Source organism: Bison bison, unplaced genomic scaffold (genome assembly GCF_000754665.1).
Source record: "Bison bison bison isolate TAMUID 2011002044 unplaced genomic scaffold, Bison_UMD1.0 scf7180017864012, whole genome shotgun sequence".
Taxonomy (NCBI): Eukaryota; Metazoa; Chordata; class Mammalia; order Artiodactyla; family Bovidae; genus Bison; species Bison bison.
Genome location: NW_011494584.1, coordinates 837,285 through 858,814, shown reverse-complemented (window position 1 = coordinate 858,814; position 21,530 = coordinate 837,285). Strand labels below are relative to the sequence as shown.

The 21,530-nt window shown below is 36.1% G+C and overlaps 1 protein-coding gene across 1 annotated transcript in view; it reads left to right on the top strand.

The window, feature by feature from the left end:
* The window catches only part of FSTL5 (follistatin-like 5), a 773,393-nt gene that overhangs the window by 107,061 nt on the left and 644,802 nt on the right, over positions 1–21,530 (top strand). The window contains exon 2 of the mRNA XM_010834087.1: positions 11,259–11,425. Within this exon, the coding sequence (XP_010832389.1) occupies positions 11,259–11,425 (167 nt within the window). The remainder of the gene's footprint in view (positions 1–11,258; positions 11,426–21,530) is intronic.

Here is a 21,530-nt window from a genome sequence, read left to right as displayed (position 1 = left end):
TTAAAAATAAATGTGTAAAATTTAATAATTAAAATGCCACTTAGAATTCAATTTCTAGAAAAAAATGTGCCTTAAAAAAATTGAAGGTGATAAAGTGAAAGTTGGTCAGTTGTGTCTGACCCTTTGTGACCCCATGGACTATAGAGTCCATGGAATTCTCCAGGCCAGAATACTGGAGTGGGTAACATTTCCCTTCTCTAGGGGATCTTCCCAACCAGGGAACAAACCCAGCTCTCCTGCATTGCAGGCAGATTCTTTACTGGCTGAACCACAAAGGAAGCCCAAAAATAATGAAGTGGGTAGCCTATCCCTTCTCCAGTGGATCTTCCCGACTCAGGAATTGAACTGGGATCTCCTGCATTGCAGGCAGATTCTTTACCACCTGAGCTCTCCGGGAAGCCTGAAGGTGATAAAAAACACTTTGAAAAGGACAACAAGCAAAACCATTCTTCCCCTGCAGAAGGGCACCTTAGGAATTATTAAACAGCAACAACAAAGTTATACAGGCTGAAGGGTAATTATATTAGATCAAAACCTAGATTTTCAGAAACAAAATATCAAAGAAGATTTATCAATATCCTTCTATTTCTTTCTATATAGAAATAAAGTAAAATAGTATCTCTGACTCAGTGGACATGAACTTGGGTAAACTCTGGGAGATAGTGAGGGTCAGGGAGGCCTGGTGTGCTGCAGTCAATGGGGTCGTAAAAAGTTGGACACAAACTCAGAGACTGAACAACAACAACAAAATAGCATTAAATATAGTTTTCACATCAAATAACTAAACACAAGTCTAACTAATCTAACAAAATCCTCTTTATAGGAAGCCTGAATAAAGAAGAGACATACCAAACTGATGGATTAGAAAACACAGTATTGTTATGGTATTCTTCCCAAATTGACCTACAGAGTTAAATAAAACTCAATAAAAACCTCAGAAGACATGCTTTTGTAGAAATTTAAGTATGAATCTGAATCATATAAGGAAACTCATTACACTTAGGCTGAGCAAAGTTATTTGAGAGGGAAAAAAAATGGACAGAAAGAAAGGAAGGAAGGCAGATAGACAAAGAAAAGAAATAAAGGAAATGATGTAGCTTTCACATCACCCCACACTTTTGGCATAGGTACACAAACAGTAAAACCCAAAAAAAAAAATAAGAAAAATAAGTAGGACTTTATAAAAATTAAAATGTCTATTCATCAAAAGTTTGTATTAAAGAAATTAATAGACATCAGTAAGTCATATAATCAGTTCAGTCGCTCAGTCATGTCTGACTCTTTGCAGCCCCATGAACTGCAGCATGCCAGGCCTCCCTGTCTATCACCAACTGCCAGAGTCCACCCAAACCCATGTCCACTGAGGCAGTGATGCCATCCAACCATCTCATCCTCTGTCATCCCCTTCTCCTCCTGCCCTCAATCTTTCCCAGCATCAGGGTCTTTTCATATGAGTCAGCTCTTCGCATCAGGTGGCCAAAGTATTGGAGTTTCAGCTTCAACATCAGTCCTTCCGATGAACACCCAGGACTGATCTCCTTTAGGATGGATAGGTTGGATCTCCTTGCAGTCCAAGGGACTCTCAAGAGTCTTCTCCAACACCACAGTTTAAAAGCATCAATTCTTCCGTGCTCAGCTTTCTTCACAGTCCAACTCGCACGTCCATACATGATTACTGGAAAAACCATAGCCTTGACTAGATGGACCTTTGTTAACAAAGTCATATCTCTGCTTTTTAATATGCTGTCTAGGTTGGTCATAACTTTCCTTCCAAGTCATATAATACACACACACAAAATACATAACTGCCAAAGGTGTATATATTGAGCTTCTAAAAATCAGTATATAATGATATACATACAAGTGTGATAGGTCACTTCAATCATGTCCAGCTCTTCCCTAGGTTTGTAGCCCACAAGCTCTTTATAGCCTGCCAAGGTTCTCTGTTCATGGGAGTCTTCAGGCAGGAATATTGGAGTGGTTTGCCATGCCCTCCTCCAGGGAATCTTCCTGATCCAAGGATCAAATCTGCATCTCCTGCACTGCAGCAAGTTCTTTACCCATTCAGCCACTTTGGGAGCCATAAATGTCTAAGTATGTTTAAATATGGTCAACATCATTATTCATCAGGAAAATTAAAATTAAAAAAACAAACAATGAAATACCATCCTACAGGCCCTAGAATGGCTAAAATTAGGAACAGTTACAAGAAAGTGATCTAACAAAGATGTAGCACGTGGAAGTTGCATATGAGAGTGTAAAAAAATGTCACTTCGAATAATTTGGCAGTATTTTATAAAATTAAACATGCTATGATTAAGAAATTCCATCACTAAATATCTACCTCAGAAATGAAAACATATTTCCACAGAAGTATTTGTCTGTGAATGTGCATTGCACCTTTTCTCATAATGGTCTCAAGGAGAGTCATCCGCTGGTGAACAGGATAGCAAATATCCATATATTCATATAATGAAATACTAATCACCATTAAAAGTGAAAAAAAAATCTTATACACAGTAAGAGGGGTAATTCTCAGAAAAATTATTTAGAATGAAATGTGATAGACACAGAAGAGTACAGTCTATATGACTGATTCCATTTACATGAGGTCCAAAACGGGCAAAATATTTCTGTGGTGCTAGAAATCAGGGTTATGTTATGACACTGTGGACACTAAGCATGTCTTCTTTGATGGGCTCCTGTCCTTATGCAAAAAAACCAAAAAACATATATATACATATGTATATATATATACATATACATATATATATACACATACAGTCCTTTGGCCACCTCATGCGAAGAGTTGACTGATTGGAAAAGACTCTGATGCTGGGAGGGATTGGGGGCAGGAGGAGAAGGGGATGACAGAGGATGAGATGGCTGGATGGCATCACTGACTCGATGGACCTGAGTCTCAGTGAACTCCGGGAGTTGGTGAGGGACAGGGAGGCCTGGCGTGCTGCGATTCATGGGGTCGCAAAGAGTCGGACACGACTGAGCGACTGATCTGATCTGATCTGATACATATATATATATATAATGCTTTATGACTCTCCTGGTATATTGAAAAATAATATAGTACATTCACTTCTACTTTGAATTTACTTTGCCTTTCTCTTTTAAAATAAGTTAAAACATTTCCAGGGGTCCCTAAGAGTGATAAGTCCCAGGTAGTTTGTTCAGACAGAAATCAGAATGAGGCTGCTCTCTAGAGAGAGGAGTTGAGCTTTGAAATTGACAGGAAACCAGAAGTGAACTTAATGTGGTTATAGGATATTATACATTCTGATATGGGTAATGTTCATATTGAGGGTATAAGATTGTCAAAAATAAAAGTTTGATATAAATACATTTACTTATAGAGTCTATCTGAAAATAAACTAAACATATATGCAAATATATCACATTCTTAAAGAGCAATAAAATACTGAGTGAGATTAGGAATTAATCCTTGCCTTCCTAAAAGACAATTTTATTCCTCATTCTGATTATTCAAGACCATTAAAAGAAAAATGTGATATTTTTTTCTCTGCCCCATAATATGTATTTTTGGAAGTTCCCTTTGTTAGTCCAGTAAAGCTACTTTAGCAACCTGCCCATGCTTTACTGTAAAGAATGAATTCACCCTTCCTGACCTGTGAGATTACCTCTCTTTGTGGGACATATAAACTAACTCAGGAATGGCCTTGCAATCCAATTAAGGCCAGTTAGAAAATTTCTGAAGCCTCTGATAGCCCAGAGGGTGTCGTCTATCTTCTACTGAAATAAATGTTAATTGAGTGAAGTGTTAGTTGCTCAGTAGTGTCTGACTCTTTGCAAACCTCATTTACTGTAGCCTACCAGACTCCTCTGTCCATGGAATTCTTCAGGCAAGAATACTGGAGTGGGCAGCTATTCCCTTCTCCAGGGGATCTTTCCAATCCAGGAATTGAACCTGGGTCTCCCACATTGCAAGCAGATTCTTTACTGTCTGAGCTCCATGTAAATCCAAAGCACCCTGGGAAAATCACTGCTGCTGAGTGGAAGGATATTGCAGGAGTTGAAGCCAACAATAAGCAGTTTGAGAGTAAAGGTAATTCATGATGACATTGATGAGTACCTGGAAAGGGCTACTTCTAAAATAAAAACCAAACCTGGGCTTTGAGTCCCAAGGGCCCTATCCTCTCTTTAGTGTGTAGCTAGTGGTGAGTGTGGTTTCTGTCGGTACCAAGTAAAAGCAGTCTGACTAATACTAGCTATATTTGTAACCCACAGGGACACCTCCCAAATGCCATTCTATATATTCTTGAATGTCCTGGCAACTCCCTGCATCTGTGGGGTCCTTTTTATGCCACTGTTTCACACATGTCTTGGCCATCTTCCTTTTCCCCATGCTTGTCTTTTTGTCATTGGTAACTTGAACATCCCTCCCCCTACGTACATGCCAATAAACACAAGCTCTATTCTAAAGGAAGAGAGAAAAGTGAGAAATAGAAAGGGGAAAGCAAGAAAGTCATGAACCTTTCCACAATAATCTTTTTTTTTATAATTATCAGTAGCTATTTATAATAAATTCAGTGTTGAAATAAGAAGAGTACACAATGTGTATTAAAATTTAATTTTGAGAAAAATACATTTAGGAATACTGGCATTTACATATTTTCTGTATATTTATACATATTTTCTGTATATTTATGCACATTTATGTCAGTATGAATATATGACATCTAAAGCTAAGATGCAGTAACACAGTTGTCATCTATGTATTGCTTAAAAATTAATGTGAACTTTTCTCTGAATAAAAAAATAGTGAATTTTAATGTTTCAGTATATCCTAAATTACTACAATGTCTTTTATGAACTCTGCAGGTATTTTTTTTTTTAACAACATAAGGCAAAGCTAAACAATCACATAGGAATATTGGGAGAAGTTAACACGTGTGACTCTACATTATACAACCAAATCACAACAGCTTAGACAGAAAGGCTAAAAGGTAATGCATGAATTCTGAGCATCCCTGTGAGTGTACTGCAATTCAAAATCCATTATATCTGTGAAGGAGTAGGACATGAACCTTTTCCCTTCACTTATGTTGCATATATTCCTGTTGGTACATTGATCTGAAGAAATGCTTCAAATATCTAAACTGTATATACATGATTGATACTATGTTTAAAATAGATAACTAATGAGAACCTACTGTGCAGCTCAGGATACTCAGTGCTCTGTGGTGAACTAAATGGGAGGGAAATCCAAAAAAATGTGGATATATGTATATGAATAGCTGGTTCATTTTGCTGTACAGTAAACTAACACAACATTGTAAAGCAAATATACTCCAACAAAAGTTAATTATAAAACAAAATCCTTTAAAAAAAAAAAGTGTATCATCAAGAATTGTACCCTTCCAGAGTTGCATTGATATAACTTTTATTTATTATTGTATTTGTAGGAACAGAATTGTTCTCAAATTGTCTTAAATAATAAGAAAGTGAAAGTTTAGTTGCTTAGTCATGTCCAGTCCAACTCTTTGTGACCCCAAGGACTGTAGCCTACCAGGCTTCTCCATCCATGGAGTTTTCCAGGCAAGAGTACTGGAGTGGGTTGCCATTTCCTTCTCCAGGAGATCTTCCCGACCCAGGGATCTAACCTGGGTCTCCTGCATTGCATGGCTCATTTACCATCTGAGCCACCAGGGAAGCCCTAAATAATAATAAGGACAAGAGAACTTAGAATTGAGTTTGTCTCATAAAGTCTGCAAAGGCATGGTTTAGAACTACGCCTAATCTTCAGGTATGGGCAGGCACCAGGATCCATAGTCATTGTATAAACAGGCAGTATTTTCTTCCCCATTGTCTATTCCCTCAGAAGGAAGCTGACCACACTCTGTACAGAAGCACTAATGACCCCATATCGTCTAATTCTCCATGTTAGAGTTCTCCAATCGCCCACCAAAACCATCTGATAGTCTCGCTTCCAATTCCAAATTAGAAGCAGAGAAAAATCTAAATAACTTGAGTTTGGGTTAGGCTCTTCTCTTAATCCATTAAATTAGTTATAGTTAAGGTGTGACCATTCTTATTTGAAAAACTTCCTAAAACTTTAAGCACCCACTGTTCTTAAAGGACATTCTACTGACTGGATCATATGTACTAAAACAAAACAAAACAAAAAACCAACAACAGCAAAATAATCCTATTTTCTGTTTTGGCCTGGTACTGAATTTTAGTTCAACTCTAAGGGTTCCATCAAATGTAGATTCAAAGATTATTTACAACTGTATGTAAACAGCATCATCTAAACATTTGTTCTTGTTTGCAGATGTGCATAGTAAACACTAACAGGCTAGCTGATGAAGTGACTCATGGATTTCTACTTTGATGAGGATTTCACAGAACATGATTCACGGCCAGCTATGATATTTTTTAAATCATTGTTGTTGAAAATTTTCAATCAGTAGTACTCAATCAATAGTTTAGAGTCAAAACAGAATCAAAGATCAGAGGATGGTTCCTAGTCATTTGAATTACTTGATCTATCATATTCCCTTCAAAATTATCAAATTATAACAAGACATTATTCAGTATTAATTACAATATTTCAAAAAGGCACAACGAATTTGAACTCACAGTCTGATTTTGTCATAATATTTGAATCCAATAAATATTCTGTAACATAATTCCCTTTTAAAAAAGCACAGTGTCATTTAAGAGAGTGGCATAAAATCACAGTAGTAGTGCTTTGAAGTGGAGAAAAGAAAACAACGTTTCCTCTACCTTCTTAATTTTAATACCTGGGCCCTACAAATTAAACTGACAAAAGCAAGATTAACAGTAGGAAAAAGTTTATATGTATGAATGAATACACTGTGGAGCCAATGAAAGATGTAGCTGACTGGTTTAATAATCAAAGTTAGACATCTAAAAATCTAGTATAGTAGTGAAAAGGGAAGGGAGAAAAAAGGCTCTAACAGGAAGGACAGAAAAGTTCTTTAAGAAAGACACATGGGTTTTTAGAATACAGGGGAGATAAAGTTTGCATACTGCTTGTCACAGGAGTGAGTGAGCTTCCCATTTTCTTAAGGGGTTAATGGTAGGCTTACTCTTTTCTTCTTCAGGGGAGTAGACTTGCCTTGAAGAGAGATTTTATGGCAGCCTCATTTCCCAGATGTTGTGAATTTTAGTCATTTAAGGAAAGTTCAATGATGGCTTGTCCCTGTATCTGTTGAATTTCACGTCTTCAGCTTAAAATAATCTTTACACCAACTCTGGGTTTTCCAGCTAGGTCCCCACAGAAACAAGTGGGACATATTCTTTAAAAGATAAACAGGTACATATTACAAATTGTAAGAGGTTACTTAAGTAAAATTGATTCAGGTTGAGTAGCACCAAAATTGGAGAAGGCAATGGCACCCCACTCCTGTACTCTTGCCTGGAAAATCCCATGGATGGAGGAGCCTGGTAGGCTGTAGTCCATGGAGTCGCTAAGAGTCGGATACGACTGAGCGACTTCCCTTTCACTTTTCACTTTCATGAATTGGAGAAGGAAATGGCAACCCACTCCAGTGTTCTTGCCTGGAGAATCCGAGGGATGGGGGAACCTGGGGGGCTTCCGTCTATGGGGTCGCACAGAGTCGAACATGACTGAAGTGACTTAGCAGCAGCAGCACCAAAATAGAAGTGGTTAAGAATGCTCAGCCACAGGGAGCCAGAGGAAAGAATTATATAGATAAACTGTGAAAAGCAAAAAAAAAAAGGGGGGGGGGAATTATTGATTGGCTCTAGATTAAAGCCTGGTTGGCTGTTTGTAATTGGTTATCCTGGGTGCTCTGATTTTGTAGCTTTGAGGAATTTTCAAGCTCAGATGTTTCTTTTTCTTATCTAAGCCACCAAAGCATTAATACCACCTCAGTCTAAATGTCTCTCTGCTTAATTAATTTAACATACATTATATGAATATTTTCACCAACATTCTATGTTAAATACCATTTTGTTAAACTTCTATATAGCATATTCAATAGCAGAGACATTACTTTGCCAACAAAGGTTCGTCTAGTCAAGGCTATGGTTTTTCCAGTGGTCATGTATGGATGTGAGAGTTGGACTGTGAAGAAGGCTGAGCGCTGAAGAATTGATGCTTTTGAACTGTGGTGTTGGAGAAGACTCGTAAGAGTCCCTTGGACTGCACGGAAATCCAACCAGTCCATTCTGAAGGAGATCAGCCCTGGGATTTCTTTGGAGGGAATGATGCTGAAGCTGAAACTCCAGTACTTTGGCCACCTCATGTGAAGAGTTGACTCATTGGAAAAGACTCTGATGCTGGGAGGGGTTGGGGGCAGGAGGAGAAGGAAACAACAGAGGATGAGATGGCTGGATGGCATCACTGACTCAATGGACATGAGTCTCAGTGAACTCCGGGAGTTGGTGATGGACAGGGAGGCCTGGCGTGCTGCGATTCATGGGGTCGCAGAGCCCAACACAACTGAGCGACTGAACTGAACTGAACTGAAGAGAAGGGCAATGATTAATGGATATAAAACTAATGACTTTTGCCTCAAAATTCAGACAGACTATACAAAGATGGAGACTGTAAAATTTAGAAATGTTTTTTGAAAAAAATAAGTTAAATCACAGAACAAATTAGACTGGCTTTTAACTAATTCTCACATTGGCATTTGAAATATGGCTTCTATAGTGTACAGAAAGAAAATGGTTGATAAGCCTGAGTAATATCCTTTATGTGAAAATAAGTACTAAAATTGATTATATAAATATGTGATATTTGCAGGACTAATCAGAATAGGAAAAAACATTTAGCAAAATGTTAAATTATAATTGTAATATGGAGGGTTTATGATTTTTTAAAACACTTTTAGTGCTCTCTGTCCATCTCTCTCTTTCTTTCTCTCTCATGCTTTTTCTTGAGGCCTCCACTCAGAATTCTGTTTTTCTTTTCTTACTTTTCTCTGCCTCCAAACTCTAGTACAGTTGCCCCATCCTGTTCCAGGATTTCTACATTCCTCATTTGTAGTTTATGGAATTAGGAAAGTGAGGTCGCTCAATCATGTCTGACTCTCTGCAACCCCACGGACTGTAACCTACCAGGCTCCTCTGGAGCAGGTATTCTCCAGGCAGGAATACTGGAGTGGGTTGTCATTTCCTTCTCCAGGAGATCTTCCAATCCAGGGGTTGAACCCTTGTCTCCCACATTGCAGGCAGACTCCTTATCATCTTAAGGGAAATCCATGGAATTAGAAAGTGGGAAAGAAATGTGGATAGAATTCTTCCCCATAAAAATGTACTCTAAAAACTAGCAAGTTTGGTGTTTGACCATGGTAGATTCTAGAAGGAAAATATTCCGGATCTACATGTAATATTTGACTTTGGAGCAGAATGTAACTGTTACATCCTTTGATTAGTCAGAAGCCTTCAGTCTTTGCTAGATTATTTTTACAGCAACAACAAATATTTTCATGAAAAAGAAACTATATTTTTCCTAATGAACAAGTGAAATCACCTGAGAGAATCAACATGAAAAGACAGACCTGCTCTTGATTCCACAATTATACTCCTGAGTGTTCGGGAACTTACTGCTGGTACCTAGCATCCACAGACATTCTTGTTTCCTTATCTACTTTGATCCCCAAATGGTAAAACTAAGAAACAAATAAGTAAATAAGCAAGTGAAGAGGAGGAAAAATAAATCTCCATCTAAACTTCTTGGTTCTGAGACTCCCTTATACTAAAAGACAGACTAATAGAAAACTAGAGGTACGTTATATAACATGTACCTCCTGTATACGTGGAGGAGACCCCAGAAAATTGAATAGCTCCCTAAAATGACCTTAGTCACCACCTTAAATACCATATCCAGCTAAAGACAGAAAAAGATGTTGGGTCAGTTCTGGGGGGTGACCAGGAAAAGCTCAGCAAAGAAAGATAAAATCACTTTCCAGATTTAAGTCATTGTCTTCACTGATAAGAGCTTCTAGAGATTTAGAGTCATCCTCCTCTTTATACAGAGCGGGGTGCATCCTACAGATAGAGATTTACCTTAAAAATGCAAATGTCTTTTACAAAGGATAACTTCTACTCAGTTTACAGAGTTCTTGTCCGCTGTTGTTTATTAAAAATAACTACCTCAAAATAACCGATATACCCAAGAGGCATATTTTGAGGTGGTATATTTTGACCTTCAGAAGCAAAGATAAACACTTTCTTTTGTAGAACATAAATTTTTATCTTTTACCTATCCTATAGCACAGGTAATAAACATAGGTAATTTAAATTAAAATAATTTAGGAAGAGGGTCTGAGAAAAGACCTCAGTTCAGTTCAGTTCAGTTCAGTTGTCTCTTTGTGACCCAATGGACTGCAGCACACCAGGCTTCCCTGTCCATCACCAACTCCCAGAGCTTGCTCAAACTCATGTCCATCAAGTCAGTGATGCCATCCAAACATCTCAGGGAATGCTAAATAGTATATAAAGCAAAATTCATAGATGTATCTATATAATATACATTAAGTATAAAATATAAAATATCAAACTCTTTTTTTTAATTTGGCTGATACAATCTAGATGTAGAAGTTGGCACTTAGAAATGTATAACCTGTCTGGTTTTTCATGCTGTTGTCTCATTGGATTATGCTCTTCACACTAAGATCCTTTTTGCCTTTATTGTTTATTCTTTGTCAGAAAAATAAACTTCAAAATTAATTTTTTCTCACTTTGAATTAGGTAATTTTTCTCTATTCTAATTCTCCTTCACTGAATTTTGTGTTCTGATCTGGAAAATAGCTGTATAGAAAGTCATCATTATGTATCATGGAGATGAACACCTTATAAGGGAAGGGGAATTCCCCTTTACCCCCTTTTAGGTTCTCTGGCTGAGGCCAAAAATTAAATTTTTATAAATAGATTGGCAGAATAAAAATCATACAATCTTCCTTAAATTTTTACCTGTACGTAAAGTCTTTTAATAAAAAATGGAGATTTGAAGAAGTGACAAGAGCAGAAAATTTTTGCATATTTTAGACAAAGGAACAATATATTTTTGAAGAAATGTTTTAAGACAAAGGTTTTGGGGTTAAGAGCAATAAATAATAGAGATGTGATCAGGAACTGTAAGGGGGAGTGTAGTGGCAAATAAGGGCTATTTTAGTTTGTTTCTGCAGACTCATTTCAGCATTGACTTTGAATCTCTGGTCAAGAAGATATTCTCTTTCTGCTACAGAAGGTGACTTCCTCATGAGAAATTTTATGGCCTGTTTTAGGTAGAAAATAGTAAGTCAGAGAACTCTTCTGCATCTTCTGTTTCTCAAGTGCCTTTGGCTCAAAATAATCAACAGACCAAAGTGCCTTATTTTGGGGCGACAGGTCCCAAACTCCTTCAACCTTTGCTACAAATGATTGTCAATTGTGCCAACTTAGAGGCGTTATGGTAACAATATTTATATGGACACATTTATTGTAAACATACATGCCACCCTGATAGATATGCTGATAGAATGCTCTAGAGAGAATCTACAAGAATCGTTACATGCAGTCAATCCTTACACTAAATACAGTTTGATAGAACTTTTAAATGTTCTAAAATTTAATACAAAACAAATAACATGTTTTCACCAAAAAACTTTAGCTACTATCACTAGATGCATGTGGAGATTAATTCACAAATAATTGCCCTGATATAAAGTACAAATAGTAAAATTATAATGGTCTCAACTTACAATGATCTGATGTTTAAGTTTTTTAATTTATAATGGTGTGAAAACAATAATCATTGAATAGGAATCATATTTTGGATTTTGATCTTTTACTGGATTACTGACCTGCAGCTTAGATGTCCCCTGTGGAAACAGCCACAACTCCAGCCCTGTGATTGCAAAGGTAAACAATTTTCACACTCACAAACTATCTGGCTCCAGACAGGAATTCTGTTTTATACTTTCATACCATATTCAATAAATTGTATGAGCTGTTCCACACTTTATTACAAAGTAGGCTTTGTGTTAGATGATTTTACCCAACTGTAGGCTGATGGAAATGTCCTAAGAACGTTTAAGGTCAGTGGGGCTAAGTTGTGATGTAGAATAGGTTAGGTGTGTTAAATGCATTTTTGATTTACAATGTTTTGAATTTACAGTGGGTTTATTGGGATGTAACGCCCATCATAAATTTAGGAAAATATGTAGTCTAAACCCTGGAAAAAGAGCATAGCAGTATATAAAGAATGTTTTCTCTTTATTTGACTGAAGACCAGAGCAAAGAAAGCTAAAATAGGTAATATTGTAGATGCAATATTACTTTTTACTTACTTTTTACCTTTAACTTATTTACTGCAATTTGAGATTATAATATATGTAGTATATAAGTCTTTCAATTAGCACATTATACCTGAGATTACCCAATTCTAAAATTTCTCTAAGTGGGTTTTCTAGAACCAAAAATAATATATGAATATTGCTTTACATTTAACATAATTAAAGAGAGGATCTTCCCAGTTGTAAATAGCCATTTAAATATTTTGTCTTAATATACACCCATGATTAGTTATAAGCTTTACACATTGATAATTATTTTATATATGTTAATATAAAACCTAGACACTATTATAAACTAAATACTACCAAACTATAAAGTTGGTATCAAATTTTAATTTAACTTAACAGATATATTTCTAAAACTAAATAATCATGTTCAGTGTATATATTACATACCACTATGATGATTACAAGTTTAAAATATATAGATGTACTTTGTTATGGCAATTTTTTCACCATTTCTTTATCTGTATGATGGTGTAATGCTTACTATTATAGCATGAAGTGACATCATTTGGACTTGCTTCATTAAAGTACATATATTCTTTGTATCTGTTCCTATCCTGGCCTAATTAGCCAGCATCAATTAATTAATTAACTTAATAATTATATTATTTTCATGATGTTTCATTTTTTGAAATAACATAATAAAGCGTTAGTTTTCTAAACTAACTTCCAATATTTAATTTTATGCATAAAAAAGGCACTTGTCTTTTATACTGGCAAAAATATTTCGACTTGAGTCCTGGAGCCAACACATAATATCACTGGCAGTTGACATTAGGATGCATTGGTATAATGATAAGCATCATTAATTGCTAGAGTCTTACAAAATAGTAAGATTATATTATTATCAAAAGCAACCTCTAGCTATGAATATATGAATTTCAGATGAAATATGAGTTGATGGTGGTCAACCCAACAGTATTTCATAACCAGATAGAAGTTAGAGGTTGAACATTAGTATTGCAAAGAAATAAGCAATTAATATACACTTTAGAATGTTGGAAACTGGAAACCATAACTTTGCAGATCAGAGACTTAAGTTGCTCTTCTTCCTTTTAAAAGAGAATCAGAAATCTCCAAAATTCCACTCATCAATTCTTGGAAGTAGAAAAAAGAAAGCCAACCATCTGTCTGAGGACTTGATGGAAAGGAGGAGAAAGTCCATTGCTTTTTTTTTTTTTTTTTTTGGTGTTTCTGTGGAAGGATGGGCCCTTCGAGTTTCCTGTTCCACTGCTATTGCTGATATTACCTAGCACAAAACTCTAAAATTAACCTTTCTGATTCACTATTTTCCTCATGTTACAGCTTGTTCCACAACTGTACCACCTTATTTCTTGTCAAATGGAGCCAAACTCTCAAAACCAGCAATAAGAACAGTTTTACATTTCCCTTTTATAAGTAGCAAAAACCAACTCCTCTTACAGTTATTCTCATTACATGGTCATTTTCATGCCTGAGTTATGAAGTGTGTTAACCAGCTTAATGATCCTGCATGCAAACTAGATGAGAATCAGCTACTGGTCATAAAGAAGAAAAGTTACTGAAACCATTGACTGAATAGCCCTAAAATAGAATTGTATCTTATCTTGATCATTTTGAATTTAAAAATATCATAAAAAATAATATATCTACAGTAAAAATTGCTCCTCTTATTACAATATTTCTCATTTAACTTCAAGTTTTAAGTGTACTAGTGTTAATAAGAATATGTATTTTAGAAATTCTCTATGATTCCTGAACCCTATTTCAATTTAATACACAGCAACATAGTTTTATTATATTTATTATGAGCAAATAAATTTATTTTCAGATGCATCCTTCTTATTATTAAATATTTCAACAACTTTCTGCCCTAATATAAAAATGGCAGGACTTTGTACAATATAATAATTAAATTATTTCACCAACATCTTTTACAGCTCTTAGATGACGTGATTAAGGGTCTCAGTTAACACTGCTGCTGCTGCTGCTAAGTTGCTTCAGTCGTGTCCGACTCTGTGCGACCCCATAGACGGCAGCCCACCAGGCTACCCCATCCCTGGGATTCTCCAGGCAAGAACACTGGGGTGGGTTGCCATTTCCTTCTCCAATGCATGAAAGTGAAAAGTGAAAGTGAAGTCACTCAGTCATGTCTGACTCTTCTCGACCCCATGGACTGCAGCCTACCAGGCTCCTCCGTCCATGGGATTTTCCAGGCAAGAGTACTGGAGTGGGGTGCCATTGCCTTCTCCGCAGTTAACACTAGGAAAGCGAAATAATGCTCACTGTCATTCCTTTTTCCTGTACGTACAATTTCTTAATATATTCCTATGTTGTGAACTGTTCTCTTTGTTGAGAACTGGAATAGCAAATATAAATTCATAAATTATTGATTCAAGTTAAAATTAACTACTGGAAAACTTGTTCTATAACTTACATCACCAATTAAAGAAACAAGTGTAAGAATAGCCTATTCATAGGACTTCCCTGGTGATCTGACGGCTAAGACTTCACAATCCCAATGCAGGGAGCCTGGGTTTGATCCCTGGTCAGGGAACCAGATCACACAGGCTGCAACTAAGAGTTCACACGCTGCCAATAAGAGCAGCGTTGCCAAATAAATAAAGATAAATATGGAAAAAGAATAACGTGTACATTATAGATCAAAGGTTTAAAGATAACACTAAGGACTATTAAATTATTAAAGGATCTTACATCTAAAGTTAGGCAAAATGGAGGTTAAGAACAAACATTTTGATATGTAATATATATTGTGATATTTTGCTAGTTATGTCAAATTTCTGTCACCCCTATTTAATCAATTTATTATATTTCATTTATATTTATTATATTATATTATATTTATTATATTTATTATATTTCATCATTGGATATTGTATGACTCTAAATTACCAGTGGTACATTTTAATCACTCATGGTACACAAAAGATAAAGATGTGTACTAGTATTTCATATGCCATATTTTCTCATATAATAATTCCTGGGCTCTATCCCTGGGTCAGGAAGATCACTTGGAGAAGGAAATGGCAACCCATTCCAGTATTCTTGCCTGAAAAATCCCATGGACAGAGGCTCCTGGCAGGCTACAGTCCATGGGGTCACAAAGAGTCAGACACAACTGGGGTGGCTAACACACATAACAATTCTAATAGATAAAATCTGTGCTCTATTTATGGAATTTTAAAAGAATCAGTTTTGCTGAATATCATTTTTTTAAGTGATATTCAACAGAATACCATTTTTTAAATGGTAATGGTATATATGAATGAGTGAGGTTGCTCAGTTGTGTCCAACTCTTTGCAACCCCAGGGACTATAGTCTACCAGGCTCCTCCGTATATATACATATATGTGCATGTATTCTTGTGTGTATCTTTAAAATCATTTCACAATGTAGTACCAATTAATGACGCAGTTTGACCATTCTACATATGACACAGTATCAATAGTGCATTAAACATTCACATTTACTTAATCAAGACTTATCAGAGAATCTGCCAGTCCCGGAGGAGAAGCTGTTGAACTAACACACATCTGTTCTCTTGGAATCAAGGTTTACTGAGACATAGACATTAAACAAATATTCAAATAGATTTATTTGAATATTAAACAAATGTTCAAATAGATATTATAATATTCAAATAATATATTCAAATATTTTTGTCTCTATAACATCTTTTCTCTAAGTGTTATAGAGAAAAAACACAGTTTTCCAAAAGTGCATGGACACTTCAGTAGTAAAATGGTGTAAGAAAGAATGAAAGAAGAGGGTGAGTGAAGCCTCTTCGATGGGAAGACATGTCATAGGAGACCTACAATGAGCGGGAGTTAGAGAACAGGAGTGTAGGTGAGAAGGTGAGATCAGAGCAGTCACTACACTGGGACGCTTTTAAGATCTGGGAGCTTGTCATAGGTAGGGCCCTGGCAGAGCATAACAGTGAACCAGATACTAAAGTAGAGAATACTCATGGGCAGAGAGATGGGTCTGAATATTTTGGGGTCTAAGTTTCACATTCTCTACCTCCAACTCTCAGGACTCTGCCAAAGCAGAAGAAATACCTCTCTGGAGAGGAAGTGTCCTCAGGAGCAGGACGTGAAGGAAAGAGCAACCTCACAAATGTTTAGGCACCAGGTCCCTTCTTTTCAGAATTCTGTGCTGCTCTGTGACCTTGGTGCTTTTCCTGTTGCTATTGAGAGGTCAGAAGCAATTCTGATTCCTAATTCATTTTGTGTGCTTGAACATGTTATTTCATTTTTTGTGGTGTTCAAAATCCTATAGAAAATTCCTTTTTTCAATATTTTAAAAATTTTTGATGTGTCATGGCATGAATCTATTCTAATTTATTTTGGTGGGCACTGGGATGAGCTCTCTCAATTTGGCAATTCATGTCCTTCAGTTCTGAAAAATAGTTTAATAATTTTATTAATTATTTCCTACCATCTGTTTTTCTTCCCTCTCCATCTGGGCATTCTATTATTTGTACTTTGGAATTCTGGAAGTGATATCTATGTTGTTATATATTTTTCTTCCTATGTGTTATCATTTTTTTCTATTTACTTTCTGTAAGATTTTCTTAATTTTATTTTTTAGACTGTCTCTTGAATTTTTTTAAACAATCAGATTTTTAATTCCAACAGCTCTTTTGGTTTATAAAGTTTATTCTTACTCTCAATTCAGAGATACATTGTTATCTGTTATTTCTATGAGGATATAAATTATAGGTTTAGCTTTGTTTTGTGATATTTTTTCCTCTGTGTGTAACCTCATTCCATATTGTTTAATCAGTTTGTTTATTTTGGTCTTATTCTCCACATTAGACAGTCTACTCAGATGTCCAGTTAATACTAGCTTCCTTCTTTTGATTAAGAGAAGCTGATGTGGAAAAATAAACAAATGAATAATTTTTTTTTTTCAAAACTGACTTGGAGTTTCTGAGCACTGGGTAAAATTTTCAACTGTAGACTTCACCGTGGGTGACCTAGGTGGATCAGTTATATGGATCTCCCACTATGAAGTTAAAGATTCTGCAGAATAGTCTCTGAGTCCCTGGTCTGAAGTCTGTGCCCATGAGTGTTGGTATTTGTTCAGGTGCTGAAGCAGGAACACTGGGGCAGAGAATAGACTTCACTGGTCTTCACACTCCCTGTGTTTGTGTCCTGAGTGACTTATCCTCCAATTTTCTATCAAGGATGTGAAGTGGAGGGCATTGTAATTTAAAAACTTCTCAAGCAATTTTCAGTAGGTCATCATATTTTTAAATAACTGACACTTTCATCTCCAGAGGTACTTGATATTACTAAGTTTATATACTTTTTTCAGGAATCTGTGGAATAGATAAGGTTTTACCCTCTATAAGATTGGGATTCAACTTCCTTAGAACAACTGAGTACTGCTTACTACATGTTTTCAAACTTCCAGTATTTGCCTGTGTTTTTTCTTCAGTTCCCCTTATCTTCATCTTTTAAAACAATTTATTTTAAGTGATTTTGAAGGCTTTAAAGAGGAAGTAAAATGATATTTGTGTGTTCAATATGCCATAGTAAATCAGAAATGCACTTAAGAGGAAAATATATGTATGATACTATGTATCTATGTATACATACACATACTCAGATTATATATATTGCATGTATGTATATAAAATGTAAAAGAAATGTCATTGCTTTCTTAATTTCTACAACTCCCTAAAGTAATAATCATCAAGAAACTTTAATCTGTATTTCATTAAAGGAAGTTCTATGTTGGGTAAAAATAGATCCAGTTGTTTGTTTGTTTGCTTGGTTGCCTGTTTACTTGCTTGATTGTTCAAAAAAAGGTTCAGAAGAGCATCTTTAAGTCCATGCCTTTCTCATAAGACTATTTGTGAAGGATGTGCAGATTTATTCTATCGGCTGCCATCAGGACCACAAAGAAACCAAGGAAGAAATCCATTACTTGGGCTTGATTGGATAAAAGCTGAATATAAGGATCTGACATAGGGCAAAAAAGAGTGAGAATCAGAGAAAACAGATACACACAAAGGAAGAAATAGAATGTGATACTCTGAAGTTTGGAAAAAAGCCATCTTCTCCAGAAGAATTCCATGAAGTCTTGCCAAATATCCAACTTCTGGTTTCCTCTTCCTGGTGATTAAGGAAATGGCTCTATGTAGCCCTAGATGTCAACCAAAATTTTCATAAGAGAGATGCATTCGGTAACACCAACTGCCTTAGGTCTATTAGGACAGTCATTGACAAGTAGATGAATATAAAGCAGAGTAGGGTGGCCTTTGCAGGAAGGCATTGTGGGATAGTTGATCTCACTGAGGAAAGGCAGGGAGTTCTGTACTGCTGATGTGGACACAAGACCACAGAGTGAACTGGAAACAAAGTTTCTCTGGGAATCAAACTTGAGAGAAATAGCTAGTCTCCATAGTTTTGTCTCCCTACTATTTTAATGTTCTTGTCCTTCTCTTTATGATACCTTACAAATACCAGCCAAACCAAAACTCCTGTGCCAAACAGAATTACTAAGTAGGAACTGGGGTTCTTATTTCCATTACTTGATATGTTGACAATGTGGACAGGAAATCTCCTACAAGAGAAGAAGTATGGTCATGGGATCCAAAGTTGAATGGCTTGCCACATTTGGTTTAAGAACATGTTAAATTTATTATTTTCTATAATATTATCAAAATGGCCTATAGTATTGAATCCTTGATAGTTAAGTTCATGGACTAACCTAATATCCTATTATGTTAAGTACTTTTTCAATGAGTATTAAAAACCACATAGACGCTGGGTTGTAACCTCTTTGAAAATTGCTTACTAATTTGGTTATTTTAGAATGAAATAACATAGCAAGATGATTAGTATGGTTAGATAGCATCACTGATTCAATGAACATGAATTTTTAGCAAACTCTAGGAAATGGCGAAAGAGAGGGAAAGGGAGTCCATGGGGTTGCAAAGACTCAGACACGACTTAGTGACTGGCCAACAAGAACATATGAGCATAATAATGGCAGTGAGAATATGAATGTTAATAATAGATAACATTAATGCATTTATTATCTGACAGGCACTATTTAATGGGCTTTATATTCACAAATTTACAGTAATTCAATAAGATCAGTTCCATTACTGATGATAAAACCAAGCAAAAAGAAACTAAAAAAATTTCTAAGATTTTATGAACCAGTTACTGATGGAGCCAGGTTTCAAACCCAGGCCTAGGATTACGGCCCAAGGCTCCCAACCACTACTGAGAAAGTGAGACTTTTTAAAGTAATCAGTTCTTTCATGATGGAGGGTGAAGGTATTCCCAGTCTTTATGAAAAAGTTCTGAAGTCCAGGTTCAGATATTTCCAACTGTCCCTTCTCCATATGTACTGATGTGCTCAGTCGTCGCTGCTCTTTGTGACCCCATGGGCTATTACCCGCCAGGTTCTTCTGCCCATAGAATTTTCCAGGCAAGAATACTGGAGTGGATTGTCATTTCCTTCTCCATAAACTTTTATTTATTTATTTATTTATTTTACAATATACTCATTCATAGCTTCACCTATCATTTTTTAGAGACAATTGGTCTCCGTTTTGGCATGAGGGACTAGGTTCATGGAAGACAACATTTCCACATATTTGGTTGGGGGGAGTGGGCATTTCAGGCAATCATGTGAGAGATGGGGAGAGAAGCAGATGAAGCTTCACTGGCTTTCCTGCCGCTCACCTCCTGTTGTGCAGCCCAGTTCCTAACCAGCCACGAATCGGCACTCCTGATTTAGATGGTTGTCAATTCAGATTCCTAGGCTTTGTGCTAAGATCAAGGTTTCATTTCCAGTGGCCTAACTTTACCTCCTATATATTCTACCAGAGTCATATAAATCAATAGGAACAACATCCAGGAAGAATCACGTAACTTTTACTAGTTCAAATAGACACAAGTTTGAGGCTTGGTGCCTTTACTCACAACTGTGTGACCTAGGATATGAAGAGTAATCACTTTGAATTAGTTTCTTCTCTATTTGTAAGACAGGAAAAAAATAACACATTTTCTAGGATTGTTACAAAGGAAGGAAAAGGCTTACAAAAGTGTTTTAGTTAGTAAACAAAATGGTAATTATTGGAACTGCTACTGCTAAGTTTCTTCAGTCGTGTCCGACTCTGTGTGACCCCATAGATGGCAGCCCACCAGGCTCCCCTGTCCCTGGGATTCTCCAGGCAAGAACACTGGAGTGGGTTGCCATTTCCTCCTCCAATCCATGAAAGTGAAAAGTGAAAGTGAAGTTGCTCAGTCGTGTCCGACTCTAGCGACCCCATAGACTGCAGCCTACCAGGCTCCTCCATCCATGGGATTTTCCAGGCAAAAGTACTGGAGTGGGGTGCCATTGCTTTCTCTGAATTATTGGAAGGGTAACTTGATTTAAGAAGTTTTCTTTTGTCTTCACTACTTCAGAGCTACCATTCAAAGAATTAAGTATATAGGAAAAGCTACATTGCTGCTTATTTTTACATAATTTCTAAAAATACATGGAAATTAATTATTTAAAAGTAAAGAAGAGATATAGTAGATTTTACTAGTTGTGCTTTTTTGGGTCAATAATAAATGATGGGCTTGTCAGTTTAGGAAATTATCACTCTTAAGTAACAGGTAAGGGTAATATAAAAATGATAGTAAGATCAAGTTTTGTTGATATAAGATATTGCTTTTTTGTCTTCCTCTGATCTTTCTTTTCCTACCCATTTCCATCTGTCAAAAGCCTAGCCTTTTTTTTAACCCCTGATCAAATCTGATTTTTATGAGTAAGCTATTATTACTTTCCCTTAAAAGAACTGTCTTCCTCCTCTAAAATTTTATATCAGTTTGTATCTCCCAAGTAATAAATTTTTTACCTAATAAAATATTTATGTGTTAGTTATAGTGTATCCCTAATAAAATATAAGGTACATGTAAGCCTAAGCACAGAAGTATACTAAGTATACAAGTATACTAAGCCTTAGTATACTTCTCAGTATTAGAGCATTACCTTTATGTAGAGAGTTCTATAATAGAGCCTCTATACCCAGAAAGGATAGGATGGGCAGAAGAAAGAAACAGGGATAGTCACCAAGTTATAAACACCATGCAATATCAGTTCAGTGGGACCCTGTGAAAGATGAGAGAAACCCCTGGAAAAGAGCATAAGCGCCAGATAAGTTGGCAGAGTAGGGAGAAAGACAAGCCAGGTCATAAAATAACT